Source organism: Quercus robur, chromosome 6, assembly GCF_932294415.1.
Source record: "Quercus robur chromosome 6, dhQueRobu3.1, whole genome shotgun sequence".
Classification (NCBI taxonomy): Eukaryota; Viridiplantae; Streptophyta; class Magnoliopsida; order Fagales; family Fagaceae; genus Quercus; species Quercus robur.
The window spans coordinates 53,477,482-53,493,679 of NC_065539.1; the positions used below are offsets into that span (position 1 = coordinate 53,477,482).

A 16,198-nucleotide genomic window follows, 5' to 3' on the forward strand; every position below is an offset into this window, starting at 1 on the left:
ACATTATTGAGATATTAAGCAAGGGTATGACAAGAGAAAAGGATGTTAATGAAGGGGTATATCAGTCATTTGAGTTCCCCAAGATAACTTTGCACCCACCAAACATGTACACTTGGAAGTAACGACAGGACTGAGGAGACAGCAAAGACACTAAAGAAAATGAGCGTGCAGTAGATCTATCTCATTCATTACAATTAAATAGTTACAATCTTTTTTTTTTTTTTTTTTTGAGAAGCAAAATAGTTACAATATTAATTAGGCAAGTAAAGTCTTAATCTCCTAGATTTGGATGCACATAACATTACACAAACCTGCATAGTATAACAATAAGATTATTATTCAGCCAAAAAAGAAGAAGAAGGTAGTATTATGATTTCAATTGTAAATATATGAATTCTTTAAACTGCATAGCAATATTAGAAAAGTAACAAAAAAAAAATCAAACATTTTAATTATATATGAGATATAATACAGATAGAACAACAATGCTATCAACACAATTTTTATTTTATTTTATAATATTTGAGAGGATAGATTATGATTATTGATAAAGTTATTTTTTTTTATTATATGTTGTTTCAATAGTTGTCAAGAAGAAAAAATAATTGTGAAATTTTTTATATATTTAGACTAATAATAAATATAAATATATATTGAGATTAGCAAATTCCTTCTTTCATTTGTAAAGTAACAATAATTCCAATATTTCTTGGTACTGTTTTTTGTCAGTGTCTGTCTTCCTTTTACAGTTGACGGGTCATCAAACAGTGACTGGCAAATCTCAGAATATAATGCAAAAGACCCATTTGAGACAGAGAGTGAGTCTGAGAGTAATAGAGAGAGAAAAAAAATGGGGTGAGAAGGATGATAGGCAGCTGGAGTTTAAGCATCACAGCTGCTGGCTAAAATCCCATTAACAAGTTTCATTCTTCTGGTGTGTACTTTATCCAAGTGCTTTCCTAAATATTCACTTTTTGCAGTTTTGGCTGATTCCCATTTGCTTAAAATATGTGTGTAGTTTTGTTCCATTGGATGTTTGCTCTGGTTGCTGGATAAGAATTAAGAACCCATCACTGGATTTCATTCACTTGGTAAGTTCTTGATCTTATGGTTCATAAAGGTTCAGTCTTTTTGTAGTTTCTGTTGAGACAAGTCTGCTCATAATTATTGCTGATCAGCACTGTAATTCATATTTTACGTTTTTATTGAGATCCATATGCATATATATCTACTAGATTCACTCAATGTACATAGTTTTTTTGTTCACTTAATCCCTCCTATTGTTAAAAACTCTCTCTCTCTCATACATATGTATGTGTGTGTGTGTATACATATTTATTGGTGTACTTATTGATCAAAGTAATTTTAGTGATGCTTTTTACTGGATTGTGGGGAGTTCAAGTTATGCGTTCCTGGTGTTTGTGTTTTGGGTTGTCAGCACTCCCATGATTTATCTGTTACTTCATGCTGGATCAAGTGAAGGAGAAGAATACATGTGATCAGCCCAGATTAGTGTGTTGAGGATCCAAGCTGATCCCAAAAGTTTTGGGACTAAGGCTTTGTTGTTGTTAATAGTTTTGAAGATATGATATTTATTGTCTCTCTTTTTCTGTGGAGCAGTTGATTTGGTTGCTTGAAGGCTACTGAAGTGAGGAGTAGCAATTATTCAAGCATTGTACTTGTGTCCAATTAAGCAGGTAGTGATATTGTCCTATATAATCTGAAGAAGCTTATATGAACTGAATAGGATTTTGAAGATCAAACTCTAAAATTTGCTTACACTGATTTTTTTTTTTCTTTGATGATCTTGCTGCCTAGGTGCAAGAAGTGACAGGTGTAGAGCTGCAAAGCATCATTTAGCATATAATTGGGTGGTGTGTTTTGTCTAATTGATATTCTGGCCTGGATCCATTACCTAGGATTTTGTTACTGGTATAAAGACCAAGCGTTTGCCAAGTCAAAACCAGTTGCACTGCTGTTCCTTGCTGGAGTCATGGCAACCTTGTTACATTCTGAGTCTAGACGCTTATATTCTTGGTGGTGGGACAGCCACATTAGCCCAAAGAATTCAAAATGGCTTCAGGAAAATCTTACAGGTGTTGATATTTTTTCCTTACGACTTAATTGGCTATCACTGTGTTCTTGAAATTTTTGTTTCTTGCTCAGATCTGTTGTTTTTCATGTTTGTTGATGGCGGTTGCTTTCTAATTACTAAAACTGGTTATTGCAAATCAAGTTAACACAAATCTTCAACTAAGCATCCATAAGAACTTAACCATATGATGAGGAACACTTGTTGAACAATTCTTTATAAGAATACACTGTATTCAATTTGTTTTGATTTTGAATATATTATTCATTCTTGTTGGTACATTCTTATATATTGCCCTTTCTTTCTTGTTACTTTCCTCATAACCCCAGTACTTATTGAAATGAACTTGAATGACAATGTCTCTTTTTCTAAATATACTGCAATTTACTTCACCTCATCTTATGCTAAAATATATAATTCTCCCCCTTGTTAGACTTTAAAAAGTTTCAATTTAAAAAACTGAACTTTCTTAATAGTTTCAACCCCCCAAACCACCCTTTCTCCTTTGTCCTCTCGGTGAATCACAGTTGGCTAAAAGTAACAAAAGTTAACATAAAGTATACTTAAAATCTACCCAAAAAAAAAAAATTCTTCATAGGAATTGCAGGTGGCATTTTGGCATTAAAAAAGCTTAGAAAATGGCTAAAAATAACCTAAAAGATAAACGTAGTTTAATGAAAATGCAATTTTTTGTGAGTTCTTTTGCACTAAAACACCATTTGGCATTTATATGATGGTTTGTTAGTGTCCAAGGTAAGTCTCAAGTACACTTACTTGAGTTCTTGTTAATTTTAGTTAATAGTCATTCATTAAGGAAGAAACTTATATTGGTTTGGAAAATTCAAGGTTTTAACTGAAAAATTTTAAATTCTAAGGTTTAATTTGAAACCACCTCTAAGCTATAAGCAGAATTACGTAATTTCCCCTTCATTTTACATTTTACTACTGATAATTTTGAAAGTTTGTAATGTCCCAGATGCTATTACAACCAGGAATCTTGTCATTTATGCTGGCACATGTTTTTTGATGAAAAAAAACATGTGCCAGCATAAAAACATAGATCTTAATAATTCAATGAATAATCACCCTTGAGTTGTGCATCATAGAAATTAATAGGCATTTAATCCACTTTTATAATTTTTAAGAGGTAGTAGCCATGGTTCTCTATGGAACATGATCTAGGAAGGTTTGATGGCATTATTAACCATGAAAAAAAAATTATTAAGATGGCTAAACAAGTGGACGTGCTGCTCTATGCATGTCTGTAATGCACATGCATCATCTCTATGCTATTTTAGGCCACATTCTTAACAGACCCTAAATCTGTTGATACAGACATGGATGCCAAGGTCAAAGCAATGATCAAGCTCATTGAAGAAGATGCAGATTCTTTTGCAAGGAGGGCAGAAATGTACTACAAGAAACGTCCAGAACTTATGAAACTGGTAGAGGAGTTCTACCGAGCCTACCGTGCATTAGCTGAGAGGTATGATCATGCAACTGTGGAGCTTCGCCAGGCCCATCGAACCATGGCAGAAGTGTTTCCCAACCAAGTACCTTATGTGCTGGCTGACGATTCACCCTCAGGTTCTTCAGGCCCTGAGGTTGATCCCCATACACCAGAAATGCCACATCCAATTCGTGCATTGTTAGACCCAGATGACTTGCACAAGGATGCACTGGGACTCTCTTCAACCAGCTTACAAACTATGAAAAGGAATGGAGAGCGTTCAGAAGAATTTGACACTGGAATAAGCAAAAGGGGTCTTAAACAGTTCAATGAGATGTTTGGGTCAAGAGAACTAGTGGCACAAAATTCAAATGTTGCTGAAGGAAGGATGAGAAAAGACCCAAAAGTTCATGAAGCAGAAGAGAGTGAACGAAATTTGCAACATGGTTTCTTTTCCAAGTCTCAGCATGCTGGGGAAGCTGAAAGAGAAGTTGAGACCTTAAAGAAAACCCTAGCAGAGATACAGGTTGAAAAGGAAGCTATCCTTCTTCAATACAAGCAGAGTCTGGAGCAGCTATCTCACCTTGGGAGAGAACTTAATCAAGCCCAAAGGGATGCTGGAGGGCTTGATGAACGAGCAAGCAAAGCAGAAATTGAAATTAAGATACTGAAGGAAGCCCTTGTTGAGTTAGAAGCTGAGAGGGATGCTGGTCTTCGTCAATACAATCAGAGTTTAGAAAGGATATCTAGCTTGGAGAATATGTTATCTGTTGCCCAAGATGATGCAAAAGGACTCCATGTGCGAGCTGTTAAAGCAGAAACTGAAGCTCAATGTTTCAATCAAGAACTTTCTAGATTAGAGGCTGAAAAGGAGGCAGGTCTTCTTCATTATAAACAATGTCTTGAGAAGATATCAGTTCTGGAGACTAAAATATCACTTGCTGAGGAGAATGCTCGAATGCTAAATGAGCAAATTGAAAGAGCTGAAACTGAAGTTAAGGAACTAAAGAAAGCTCTTACCAAACTAAATGAAGAAAAAGAATCTGCAGCATTTCAGTATAAGCAGTGCTTGGAGATAATAGAGAAGATGGAGAGAGAACTTTTTCATGCCCAAGAGGATGCCAAACGCCTGAATAGTGAACTTCTGAAAGGGGCTGCAAAATTAAAGAGTGCAGAAGAAGAGTGTTTTCAGTTGGAGAGATCCAATCAATCTCTGCGGTTAGAGGCAGACAATCTGGTGCAGAAGATTGTGGTGAAGGACCAAGAACTTTCAGAAAAGCATGGTGAGTTGGAAAAGTTACAAACTCTGATGCACGAGGAACACTCACGGTTTGAGCAAGTGGAAGCCACTCTCCAAACTTTGCAGAAGTTGCACTCTCAATCTCAAGAGGAGCAGAGAGCTCTGGCAGTGGAGCTTAAAAATGGGCTTCAGATGTTCAAGGACTTGGAGATCAGCAAACGTGGGATGGATGAACAAATGCAAAGGGTTAAGGAAGAAAACAGGAGCCTGAATGAAATGAACTTTTCTTCCACCATATCAATAAATAATCTGCAAAATGAAATCTTTACCTTGAAGCTAATGAAAGAGAAACTTGAAGAGGAGGTTACACTAAATGCAGACCAAAGCAATGCTCTCCAGCAGGAAATTTGGCATTTAAAGGAGGAAATCAAGGGCTTAAATGGAAGATACCAGGCTATTATGGAGCAAGTAGCATCTGTAGGTCTGAATCCTGAATGCCTTGAGTCATCCGTGAAAGACTTACAAGATGAGAATTCAAACCTGAAAGAGGTCTGTGAAAGGGAAAAAGAAGAGAGAGAAGCCCTACACGAGAAGTTGAAGCATATGGATGAAATTTCAAAAGAGAATGCTGTTCTGGAGAGTTCCCTGTCAGGATTAATGGCTGAGTTGGAGGGGTTGAGAGAGAAAGTTGGGAACTTGCAGGAGTCCTGTCAGTTTCTCCAAGGAGAAAAATCCACACTTGTTTCTGAAAAAGCTACTCTGTTTTCACAGTTACAAATTGTCACTGAGAATCTGCAGAAGCTCTTGGAAAAGAACACCTTGCTGGAGAATTCACTCTCCAGTGCAAATATGGAGCTTGAAGGTTTGAGGGCAAGATCTAAGAGCTTAGAAGAGGTATGCCAGTTGCTTGGTAATGAGAAGTCCAAAATCCTAAATGAGAGGGACACCCTGGTATCTCAGTTGGAAAATGTTGAACAGAGATTGGGTAGTCTGGAAAGTAGGTTTACAAAATTAGAAGAAAAATATTCGGATCTGGAAAAGGAGAAAAAATCCACGTTTTGCAGGGTAGAAGAATTGCAAGCTTACATCTTCATGGAGAAGCAAGAGCACACAAGTTACGCGCAGTCAAGTGAGGCGCGATTGGCAGGTTTGGAGAACCAAGTGCATATCCTGCAACAAGAAAGTAGGTTGGGGAAGAAGGAATTCGAGGAAGAACTTGATAGAGCTGTCAATGCTCAGGTTGAGGTTTTCATCCTTCAGAAGTTTATAGAAGATTTGGAAGAAAAGAATTTATCTCTACTAAATCAATGTCAAAAACAGGTTGAAGCATCCAAATTTTCAGATAAACTGATCTCAGAGTTGGAGAGTGAGAATCTTGAGCAACAGGTAGAAGTAGAATTCTTGTTAGATGAAATCCAGAAGTTGAGGATGGTAATTCATCAAGTGTTCAGGGCTATTCAAATTGATCCAGATAATGGGAATGTAGATAAGATTGAGCATGAGCATATACCTGTACCGCGTATTTTGGATGGTATTGAGGATTTAAAAGATTCTCTGTTGACAAGCAAGGATGAGAAGCAGCAGCTGCTGGTTGAGAACTCAGTTCTCTTAACTTTACTTGGGCAACTTAAATTAGAGGGTGCAGAACTCGATTCTGAGAAAAAGATCATTGAGCATGAGTTTGAGGTCATGACAGAGCAGTGTTCTATGCTGCAAAAGAACAAGCACGAGCTTCTAGAGATGAACATGCAGTTGAGATCAGAAATGGGCAAGAGTGAGCAACGGGAGGAAGTTTTAAAGGCTGAATTGGAAACTCTACACATTTCTCTGGCAACTTCGAAGGGGGCTTGCCTGGTATTGCAGAAAGAAAGTACAATGTTGCTTGAAGAGAAGAAATCCTTGCTGAAGAGTTTTTCTGACCTGAAAGAGGAAAAGCATATTCTTGAAGAGGAAAACAGTTCCATTCTTCATGAAGCATTAGCTCTCAGCAATATGGCTTTAGTCTTTGAGAGCTTTGCAACCGAGAAATCTGTGGAACTAGAAGCACTTTCTGCAAATATCGACAGTCTCCATGTTGTCAACATTGACCTCAAGGAGGAGGTTAGCATGTTGGGGAAGAAGATGGAAATGAAAGAGGAAGAAAATCTATGTCTGAATGAAACAGTAGTGAAGTTAGGGAAAGAGCTGAGTGAAGCCAAAGATTTAAATGACCAATTATGCATTCAATTGTCTGTTGAAAAAGATTTTCTGAGACAAAAGGCAACAGAGCTTTCAGAAGCAGAACAGAAGCTTAAGGCTTCAGAAAGCTTGAATGTTGAATTATGCAGAACTGTTGAAGACCTGAAGATGGAACATGAAGAATCAAAACTAGTCAGGGAAAATCTAGAGAGACAGATTCTTGAAGTATTGGATGATAGCACAATTCAGAAAAAAGAAATTGAATGCCTTCGTGAGGTGAATGAGAATATGGAGTCTAAAGTAGCAATATTAAACAAAGAAATTGAAGAACATAGGATTAGAGAAGAGAATTTGAATTCAGAGCTGCAAGAGAAGAGAGATGAATTTGAACTATGGGATGCTGAGGCTGCAACATTTTATTTTGATCTCCAGATTTCTGCCACTCGTGAAGTTCTACTTGAAAAGAAGGTTCAAGAACTTGCTGGAGCTTGTGAGAGTCTTGAAGATGAAACTGCTGCAAAAGGTATGGAGATTGCACAGATGAAGGAAAGGGTTAGCTTCTTAGAAAGTGAGATAGGAGGACTGAAGGCGCAGTTGTCTGCATATGTTCCTGTCATAGCTTCTTTAGGAGATGATATAGCCTCTCTTGAGCAGAATGCCCTTCTTCACACAAAGCTTTCTGTGGCACGAAATCTAGAAACACAGGTATTATTTTTCATTTTTTTGAAAACATCATGTTAATGTGATTGGCTTCTTGATTCTTGGTGCTAACTTTTTTAGGGGCCAAACAACAAGCCCAATTCTATGAAGCCAAACCAACACGCACTCACACCTGTGTATTTCATTTTAGTAACCTTATTGAACTGTTTAACATGAAGAACTTGTTAATTCAAATGGCACTAGAAATTGATATTCAACCACTTCAGTTTTTACACTTGGTTTCAAATCCTAACCCCTCCACCCCTCGCCCTCTCCTCTCCTCTTTTTCCAAAATTTAATTTTAAACTTGAAGGATAATTGGAAACCCTGCTTTTTCTTGAAATTTTCTGCCTGCAGAAACAGATACATGCAGGATTGCAACTCATGCAAGTGGACTTGAAGTCCTTAGCCCTTCAACATAGATATTGTGTGTATAATGCCTTTTTGCTGAATCTCATACTTAATTAACATGCATATTTCTGTAGGACAAGGAAATGGAAATTCATCCTTATGAAAACAGCTGTCAAGAGCTTAAAGAAGATCAAAGGACTGCGGTACCAAATGGAGTCTCACATTTGCAGAAGATGCAGACTAGGATTAAAGCAGTAGAAAAGACTGTTACGGAAGAAATGGAAAGGCTTGCAACACAAGAAAGCATAAACACCAACATCAAAGTAGAAGATGTAATGAAAGAGACTGAAGACTTCAAACCAAAAGGCAAATTGCCTCAAGAGAGAGGTCTGGAATCACAGAGGACTAAACCTGAAAATGGGATTTTGATGAAAGATATTCCACTTGATCAAGTCTCAGATACTTCATTCTATGGGAGAAGCAAGATAGATAATGGTAGAGCTGATGATGAGATGCTTGAATTATGGGAAACTGCAGAGCAAGAGTGCGGCCAGGGTCCAATGGTCAATGAGACACAAAAGCAGGCATCTGCACCAGTAGAAGATGTTAATGCATACCACAGGCTAGAAGATGGGGAGAAGAGTCAGGATCTCCCTTCAGAATTAGAGATTGAGAAGGAGTTGGGCATTGACAAGCTAGAGGTATCTGCAAGTGTTAGACAGCCAAATCAAGATGTCAACAAGGGAAAGTTCCTGGAGAGACTTGCTTCCGATGCTCAGAAATTGACGAGTCTTCAAACAACTTTACAAGATCTGAAAAAGAGAGTGGAGATGAACAAGAGAAGCAAGAAGGCTAGTGACATTGAATATGAAACAATCAAAAGACAGTTACAGGAAGTTGAGGAGGCTATTTTGCAGCTGGTGGATGTCAATGATAAATTGACAAAAGATATTGAGGATAGCCCATCATCTTTGGATGGAAGACCTTCAGTAGAGCTGGAGGAGGCTGGAAATGTCCGCAGAAAGAGAGCAACAGAACAGGCAACTAAAGGGTCCGAAAAAATTGGACGTTTGCAGTTTGATTTACAAAACATTGAGTATGTTCTGCTTAAATTGGAGGATGAAAAGAAAAGCAAAGGAAAGCACCGATTTCCTGAAAGTAGAACAGGCAGTCTCTTGAGAGACTTTATTTACAGTGGAGGGAAGGGTAGTGAGAGGCGTAAGAAGTCTTGTTTTTGTGGCTGTACAAGACCTTCAACTGATGGAGACTAAGGTAATTACTAAGAGGAAAGCATGTTTCCATCAGCTGTAAGTTTCACTCCCTGAGATGATCCTAATATTATGTTTAGGGGGTCATTTCTTGGATTAATCAGTAAAAACTGTGCCTTTTAGCTTAGAGGAACTGTAAGAATTTAGGACCAAACTAATTATAATAAGCTGCTTTTCCAGCATTTTATTTGTTAATTTATAAGACAATCAATATCACTAAGGAACTCAGTAGTACAAGTTTCTTATATATGGTTGATAGTTTTCTCGAACGGCATTGTTTGACACCAACTATGGTTTGACACCATGGTAGAGAAGCGTGGACTTGAACAAGTTCATTTTGACTTAACTACACCTTGGAGATGGGGAAGTCCTCGTATATGGTCTTATACAACTTTAACAAGGCCAATATGTGCTAAAGATGGAAGCCCACTTGGCCAACAATTATATTAACTAAAAAGGCCCACTTCTATTAGTACTTGTTCTAATAACTTAAGAATTTGATGTGCACAATTTATCTATTTTGTGGCAAACATTTTCAACAATGTTGTAAACCAGAGGATTTTGAGTTTGTTCTCTTTAACTAAGATTGTGGATGCCTCATGAAATAACCCGTTACTCAGAACGATCTGATTAGCAGAATTATTATGAACATGGTCCTCTATTTCCTTGTTGTAATTGATACTTGGTTGTCCAATTTGGCCATCTATTTGACATTAAGAACATTGAATACAGAAGTCAGTTAATAGCTTAGAGCTGGGATATAGATTTTACACGTCTTGAAGCTGGTTAAGCCCTGCAATAATTTTTTGTTCTGAGATAAAAGTTTTAGCAGGTGGAATTGATAGCTTTGACAGTCAAGCAGGAGAAACAATCCCTTAACACCAACCTACAACCCTGTAACGAATCGGTAACTGAGGTTGGAGATTTCGAAAAAGAAAAAACTTCATGATTTTTCTAGAATCTGAGGGCTGCTCAAACTCCACTCCAGGTTGATAAATTGTTTATAAAAGTTTCTCAAGTCCTTAAAACAGTGTCAAAGGACGAGATTTGAAAACTAGAAAATCCGTCTCTATAAGGTTTGAGCCTTTGAGGTTTGGACCTGCATATGCAACGGATCTAAAAAATGCGGTTGATCGTGGTGCTATTATAATTCAAAATTTCAAGATACTAATACACACTAAAAATTACTAATTAATATTAGCATTAAACCATACAAGAAAATGGCATTAGTCGATTATATATAGCTACTTCAAGACTCGAATTAAAATTTTTTTTTTTTTTTTTTTTAAATACTACTTTGTATAATAGATACTATCAAATTTTGTATAGAAAAATACTAGATTAGCCCATCGTCAAATAGAGAACAGTTGGATAAATTAGTTCATAGTCACTTCAGATGATCCCGTAGGTTTTGTAGCAATAGTTTCAAAACAAAATATTCAAGATGTTTTAACTTAAAATGACCTAACTTGGTAGATGTAAAGCTTCATTCTACGTAAGTAGTTTAACTTAAAAGAAGTGTTTCATGTAATTGCACATGGTGGTGGATGTAAAGTTTCATCCACCCTAAACTTCTTTTCAGGGATGAAAATCTAGGGGTTTATCTGAAAATAAGTGTTTCATGCTCATTACATACGGATTTGGTTGGTAAAGATAACAAAATGTCGACTAAATTAAACGGACAAAAATGTCTCTTAATGACAAAATCACTCTAATTCTGACAGGTAGGAACAAAATAGGAGGAATGTTTAAATAAACAAGTTCTCCATAAACTGCGAGCAACAAAATCTCAGAGCCACCAAAAAAAACAAGAAAGTAAAAGCTGAAGGGCAATTTCAGAATCCTTCATTCAGGCTCCAACTAGTTCAGCAGGGGCTTCAGCCATTGTATCGTCAGCAGGCCTATCCACCTTGGCACCAACATCCTCTGAATAGTCACCATGAACCTGCATAGACAAACCACAGGGGACAAATTTACATGAGTGCTTCAAGAGATATCCTAGAACACAAAGGAGGCATATCAAGATGTCGAATATTGACACTTAAAATGATCAAAAATTTCAGAAAGAGATAATAAACTGGATAGACAGGCATTAAAATTGCTTCATGAAGGCAACTTAATTTCAAAATAAATAAATAACAGGGTGAGCATAAGTAAATCTGATCATCCTGAAAAAATCAGAACCTAAATTTAGGTATGGCTTAGGCCTTGGATCTGTCTGGGGCATGAAGTAATTGATTTCAGAAACAAAGCTATAAACTTTATGAGCTCTTGGATAACCTTCGTTTCCAGGCTTTTTATTAGCAAAGGTTCAAAATTTTTAATACCACCACGAATGCCAATGCTCTAATTGTTAAACTGGTATAATGTTATGCACACAAAAAAAGAGAGGAAGGTAGAGGGACTTGCCTCCATCAACTTTCCAAGGTCAAATTTTGGAGCTTTCAAGATTTTAACTTTCCGGATAAATACATTTTGTAGAGGGTAGATGCTTGAGGTTGCCTTTTCAATATCCTTGCCAATTGACTCAGGAATGAACTTCCTCACCAATTCCTTCAGATCACAAGATGATGCTGAGTTGATCATGATCTCCCTCATCTTGCGGCGGATCTAACAGATCACAAGCAACATTATTTGTTAAACAGTGGTAAAATTTATATTGGAATGCAGCAATTTAAAAAGATGAAACAATCATCAAAATACTTTGCTGTTCAACCTAATGAAGTTCTCAAACAATCTTAGTGAGGAAAGAAGGCATTGGGCAACGAGTTATTTAGGATCTAAAGCCAATGATAAAACATCATTTGCTCAATTAATTTATCTGTTATATTCTCCATATCTACACTATTCAAGCAGTTTAAAAAATATAAAATAACTTGAAAAGAAAAAAAAAAATCTCTTGTTTAGGTCATTAAAGTTGGAAAACATTTTAATTAGAAACTATCACGCGTGCACACACACTAGAACAAATCAGCGGTCACATATAGTACACAGCCATCTTTGCTCAAGTTGCTGATTAATTTCTATAAAACAGTTTTTTTTAGTTAAATAACAGTATACAAACCTGTCTAATTTGGCTAGACTGGGCATAACAGGTCCTCTTGACTTGGTTTTGGCGCCTCTTGGTGAATCCAATGCAGAACATCCTCAAGGTGTAATTGTCTGTAGTCTTCACATCCACATGAGCTTCAATCAACGTCTGCCATTTCCTCACCAAAGACCTCAACTTGTCTGTTGTAAAATCCATTCCCTGAAATGTTTTATAAAGTAAGAACATAACAGAAGTGACAGATTTTTCATTAGAAACATTCCAGTTTTATAAAGTAAGAACATAGCAGAAGTGACTAATTTTTCACAAGAATCATAGCACCAACAATGTTGGAAGCAGATGAAACCATTTAAATCCCACATACCCAGAAATTTGTCAGAACATTCCTCCCTTGAACATCTTCAGCTCTCAATCTGATCTTCCTGTAAGCATGCTCCTCATCATCCTGAAGGTCAGCCAATGATATCTCAAAGACTCTGTGTTTGAGTCCTTCGGAAGCAATCTGTTAAGAGACAAAGAGGAGGTCATATTGTATGCACGAACACATAAACATCTGGAAAATATTAAATACATTAACATTTCCAGGTTGTGGAAGAAGTATAGCCTTGGTTCAATGGCAAGTGCATTCCACCAAAAGGAATGGTTGCAGGTTCAAGCCCAGGAATTTGCCTCCCCAAAAAACAATTGGGAGTAAGGCTGCCTACCAATAACCTCTCCCAAACCCATCAAAAGTGGGAGATTTTTGCATTGGGTACACCCTTTTTTTTTATTAACAACAAAATAAATGCAACAAAACAATCACTGCAATCACATTAATGAACAGCAGCACATAGATCTGTTGACTTCGTCTCATAATTTTATAAACTTTTGTATGACACACAAAACTAAAAACCATATAAAAAACACAAGGTTCCCACCACCAAAATTGTAGTCAAAGACTGTAGAACTAAACAAGCAAAATAAAATTATAAAAACTAAACACCTAATATGGGTAATAAAGGGCAGGAAAGAATTAGAACGAGGTCTTCAAAAAGAATGAAAAGCAGGCCATGCTAAAGCAATCTTGCCACTACAATCAATACTTCCATAAACTAGATCTCATAATTTCATCCATCTTATAATGAGAATGGAATGCAGGTTGGTTCACAAAATTGAAACCATCACAAAAGATTTGAACATCGCTTGTCATGATACTTTGAATGCAAAATGCACATGTTCCAACAACAATCCGTAACCAAACAATAGATTTCAAAGTCGCTTATGACACAGTATGTCATTTGGCCTAACCTATAATTCTAACACTAATAGCACACCAAAGCAGCTCCTATCCATTAAATCCAACTGGATCGTCTTATAAACAAAGCAGGGTTAAAATTAAACAACAATTACCATCCAAACCACTATAAGAACCCATCTAGATTAGCTTTAACCAACCACATCAACCAATCAAGCAAGCAACAACAAACTAAAAAATCAAAATAAAAAACCAATATTTTAGCTGCAGAGAAAGCTGAAAACAAAACAAAAATGGAAACAACAAAAACCCCAGATACAAATTTTAACTTGGTTTCTAATCCCACAGTTTCTCGTTAACCAAACACATCATAAGATCAATAAAACAATAATAATAAAAACCCACATATAGATAACAGAAAAAAGAGCTAACCTTAGTTCCCTGAGTACGAGTGACGAGGGTTTTGCCAACGTTTTTGACAGTGAACACTGATGGGGCCTTGATGTCATACCAGTCCTTCTTTGCAAAAGGATCAGCTCTGTAATACCCACACACAAAAAATATATACACATATTCAAAATCAAAAACAATATTGAAAATGGAAAAAACAAAGAAAACCCAGATCTGAAAAACAAAAATTGAATGCAAAAACGTAAGAAAGACTCACGCTTTCTTCTTGCCTCCCTTCTTTCCCTTGGAAATCCTCTTGTTCTTACTGCCAAATACAACACGTTAATATTAGTCCCTCACAAATGCATGAATTCTCAGTGCAAACATGAATGAGAGAAAAAGAGAGAGTACCCGACGGCCATGATTGGATGAGCGGAGAGGAGGAGAGTGAGAGAGAGAGCACCAGACGGCTATGGGGGCAAAACAAAAAATGAATGTTTTGAGAGAGCAAAACCCTAATTTTGGATGAGGAATTTATATGGGGGTGTGTGCTTTGGGTTGTTGTACACTCAGGTTGGGTGTGTCGTTTTGGTGATATTCATTTTAGACTATACAAGGGTAATTTCGAGATATTGGTATATCCAGTTGATGCAGGGACTGCTATTGGTTTATATAAACCGATGTCGTTCTGTTCTCACCTTAAAAAATCATAGCCTTCTCACTTCTTAGGGCTTTTAAATTTTACTTTTATTTTTATAAGCCTTTTTCTTTTTCGTGCTGCTTGTTTAGATAATTTTCCACATTTTTTTTTATGTTTGGTAACATAAAAAAAATTAGTTAGCGGAAAACTATTTTCATTTAACAAAAAAAACCTAATAAGATAAAGCATATTTTCTATAGATTATATAGGGAGGAGGTTTATAGGGCTCAAATGACATTGGATCATGGGCTAAAATAAGCCCAATACATGCTTATTTAAGAATAGAGCTTCCCTAAAATATCCATACCCTGGACCACGAACCAAATGGTGCATCATTATAGATCCAATGGTAAATTCACCAAGGACCCCATCCGAAGTCAAGATCTTCACCAAGTTGGCAAAGTCAATGCACCTACCAAGCTTTTGAGGATGTGCTCTTAAACTTATAAGATTATCTAAGGACACCTTCTAAACCTTCCAGATAAATCTATAGTTACCTGCTTGGCACATTCGCATTTAATTATGGATAATTGATCAAGATAAAACAAGAAACCCCAAAAGTCTTCATTCATCATGACATTGAGGAAGAAAGAGACTGGTGGGACAAAAAGCTGTCCAACTATACAAAAACAACTCATGCTAGAGAAGAAAACATGGCAAATATAAGGAAGGATAAGGGTGAAGAAGAAGACACGAGAAATAAATGTGAGAGAGTTGATAAAAGATAAAAGTAGGTTGTTCTTAGAGAAGAGCTTGTAATGCTGTCTAAAAAAAAAAAAAAAAAAAAAAAAACCTTAATATACCTTTTTACGTATATTTTTGTGGTTTTTGTTCCAATCTCTCATTGTGGATTGTTGTTAACCCCTAACATAAATTAATTGTGATCCTAAGTCAGGTTTAACCAGTTTTAGGCCACACGAGTTATTTTCTTGAAACCTTGAAATTTATTTTCTATAGGTTGTTTTCCCAAAAAAAAAAAAAAATGGAAAACAATCTCTCTCTCTCTCTCGTGCACAATGCATAGCTCTTATAACTCTCTCACTTCTTCTCTTCCTTTTGCTTTTTCTCTTTTCTCTCACCCTCAGTATCACTCTCTTTGGTCTCTTCTCTTCTCTCTTTTCTTCCTGTTTCTCTTCCCCTCTATAACACAATTCTATGAATTTCAATCTTGACTTTTTTTTTTCTTTAAGTAATTTTTTGGTTTGATGGATTTTAGTATGGAAAGTTGCATATGTTAATTCTCTTTTCCACATAAAAGTGAAAAAAATAAATAAATAAAGAAGAATGAATATAGTAAAAGACAAAAATTTGGTAATATAGTGCCTATATGACTTTAAATTGCTTTTACATAGAGCAATCTTTACAGTAAATTAATAATGTTGTTACAAATAACAGTATAACGGTTCTAAAAAAAAAAAAAGTATAATGAATGATAAATTTTTAGGGGAGTTGCATTTTGTTGCCTTATTATCATATTAATATTATGAAGTGAATTGCAATATTTTCCTCAAACTTCAACATTAAGCCATTGATTTCTTTAAACTACT

The 16,198-nt window shown here is 36.3% G+C and overlaps 2 protein-coding genes across 2 annotated transcripts; one reads left to right on the forward strand and one right to left on the reverse strand.

Moving 5' to 3' along the window:
• Positions 1 to 765: 765 nt before the first annotated feature.
• Positions 766 to 9,460, forward strand: LOC126689496 (protein NETWORKED 1A-like). Its single transcript, XM_050384709.1, has 6 exons — positions 766 to 934; positions 1,019 to 1,091; positions 1,621 to 1,697; positions 1,819 to 2,096; positions 3,428 to 7,665; positions 8,145 to 9,460. The coding sequence occupies exons 4-6, from the start codon at positions 1,994 to 1,996 to the stop codon at positions 9,279 to 9,281; spliced, it is 5,478 nt and encodes a 1,825-aa protein (XP_050240666.1). The 5' UTR covers positions 766 to 934; positions 1,019 to 1,091; positions 1,621 to 1,697; positions 1,819 to 1,993; the 3' UTR covers positions 9,282 to 9,460.
• A 1,417-nt stretch (positions 9,461 to 10,877) lies between these two features.
• On the reverse strand, positions 10,878 to 14,524 carry LOC126689497 (40S ribosomal protein S3a). Its single transcript, XM_050384710.1, has 7 exons — positions 14,363 to 14,524; positions 14,229 to 14,276; positions 13,994 to 14,099; positions 12,692 to 12,829; positions 12,343 to 12,528; positions 11,688 to 11,888; positions 10,878 to 11,223 (listed from the first exon to the last, which is right to left on the reverse strand). Exons 1-7 carry the CDS (start codon positions 14,371 to 14,373, stop codon positions 11,128 to 11,130), a joined length of 786 nt encoding a protein of 261 aa, XP_050240667.1. The 5' UTR covers positions 14,374 to 14,524; the 3' UTR covers positions 10,878 to 11,127.
• Positions 14,525 to 16,198: the final 1,674 nt, after the last annotated feature.

Excerpts from the sequence above, each read along its gene's own strand:
- LOC126689497 (XM_050384710.1), bottom strand. Across the intron at positions 12,830-13,993 it reads CTCGTACTCAGGGAACTAAG|ATTGCTTCCGAAGGACTCAA; the intron begins GTTAGCTCTTTT and ends GTCTCTTAACAG. Across the intron at positions 11,889-12,342 it reads AGTCTAGCCAAATTAGACAG|ATCCGCCGCAAGATGAGGGA; the intron begins GTTTGTATACTG and ends GTGATCTGTTAG.
- LOC126689496 (XM_050384709.1), top strand. The coding sequence starts at position 1,994 with ATGGCAACCTTGTTACATTCTGAGTCTAGACGCTTATATTCTTGGTGG. Across the intron at positions 2,097-3,427 it reads GCTTCAGGAAAATCTTACAG|ACATGGATGCCAAGGTCAAA; the intron begins GTGTTGATATTT and ends CTGTTGATACAG. Across the intron at positions 7,666-8,144 it reads CACGAAATCTAGAAACACAG|GACAAGGAAATGGAAATTCA; the intron begins GTATTATTTTTC and ends ATATTTCTGTAG.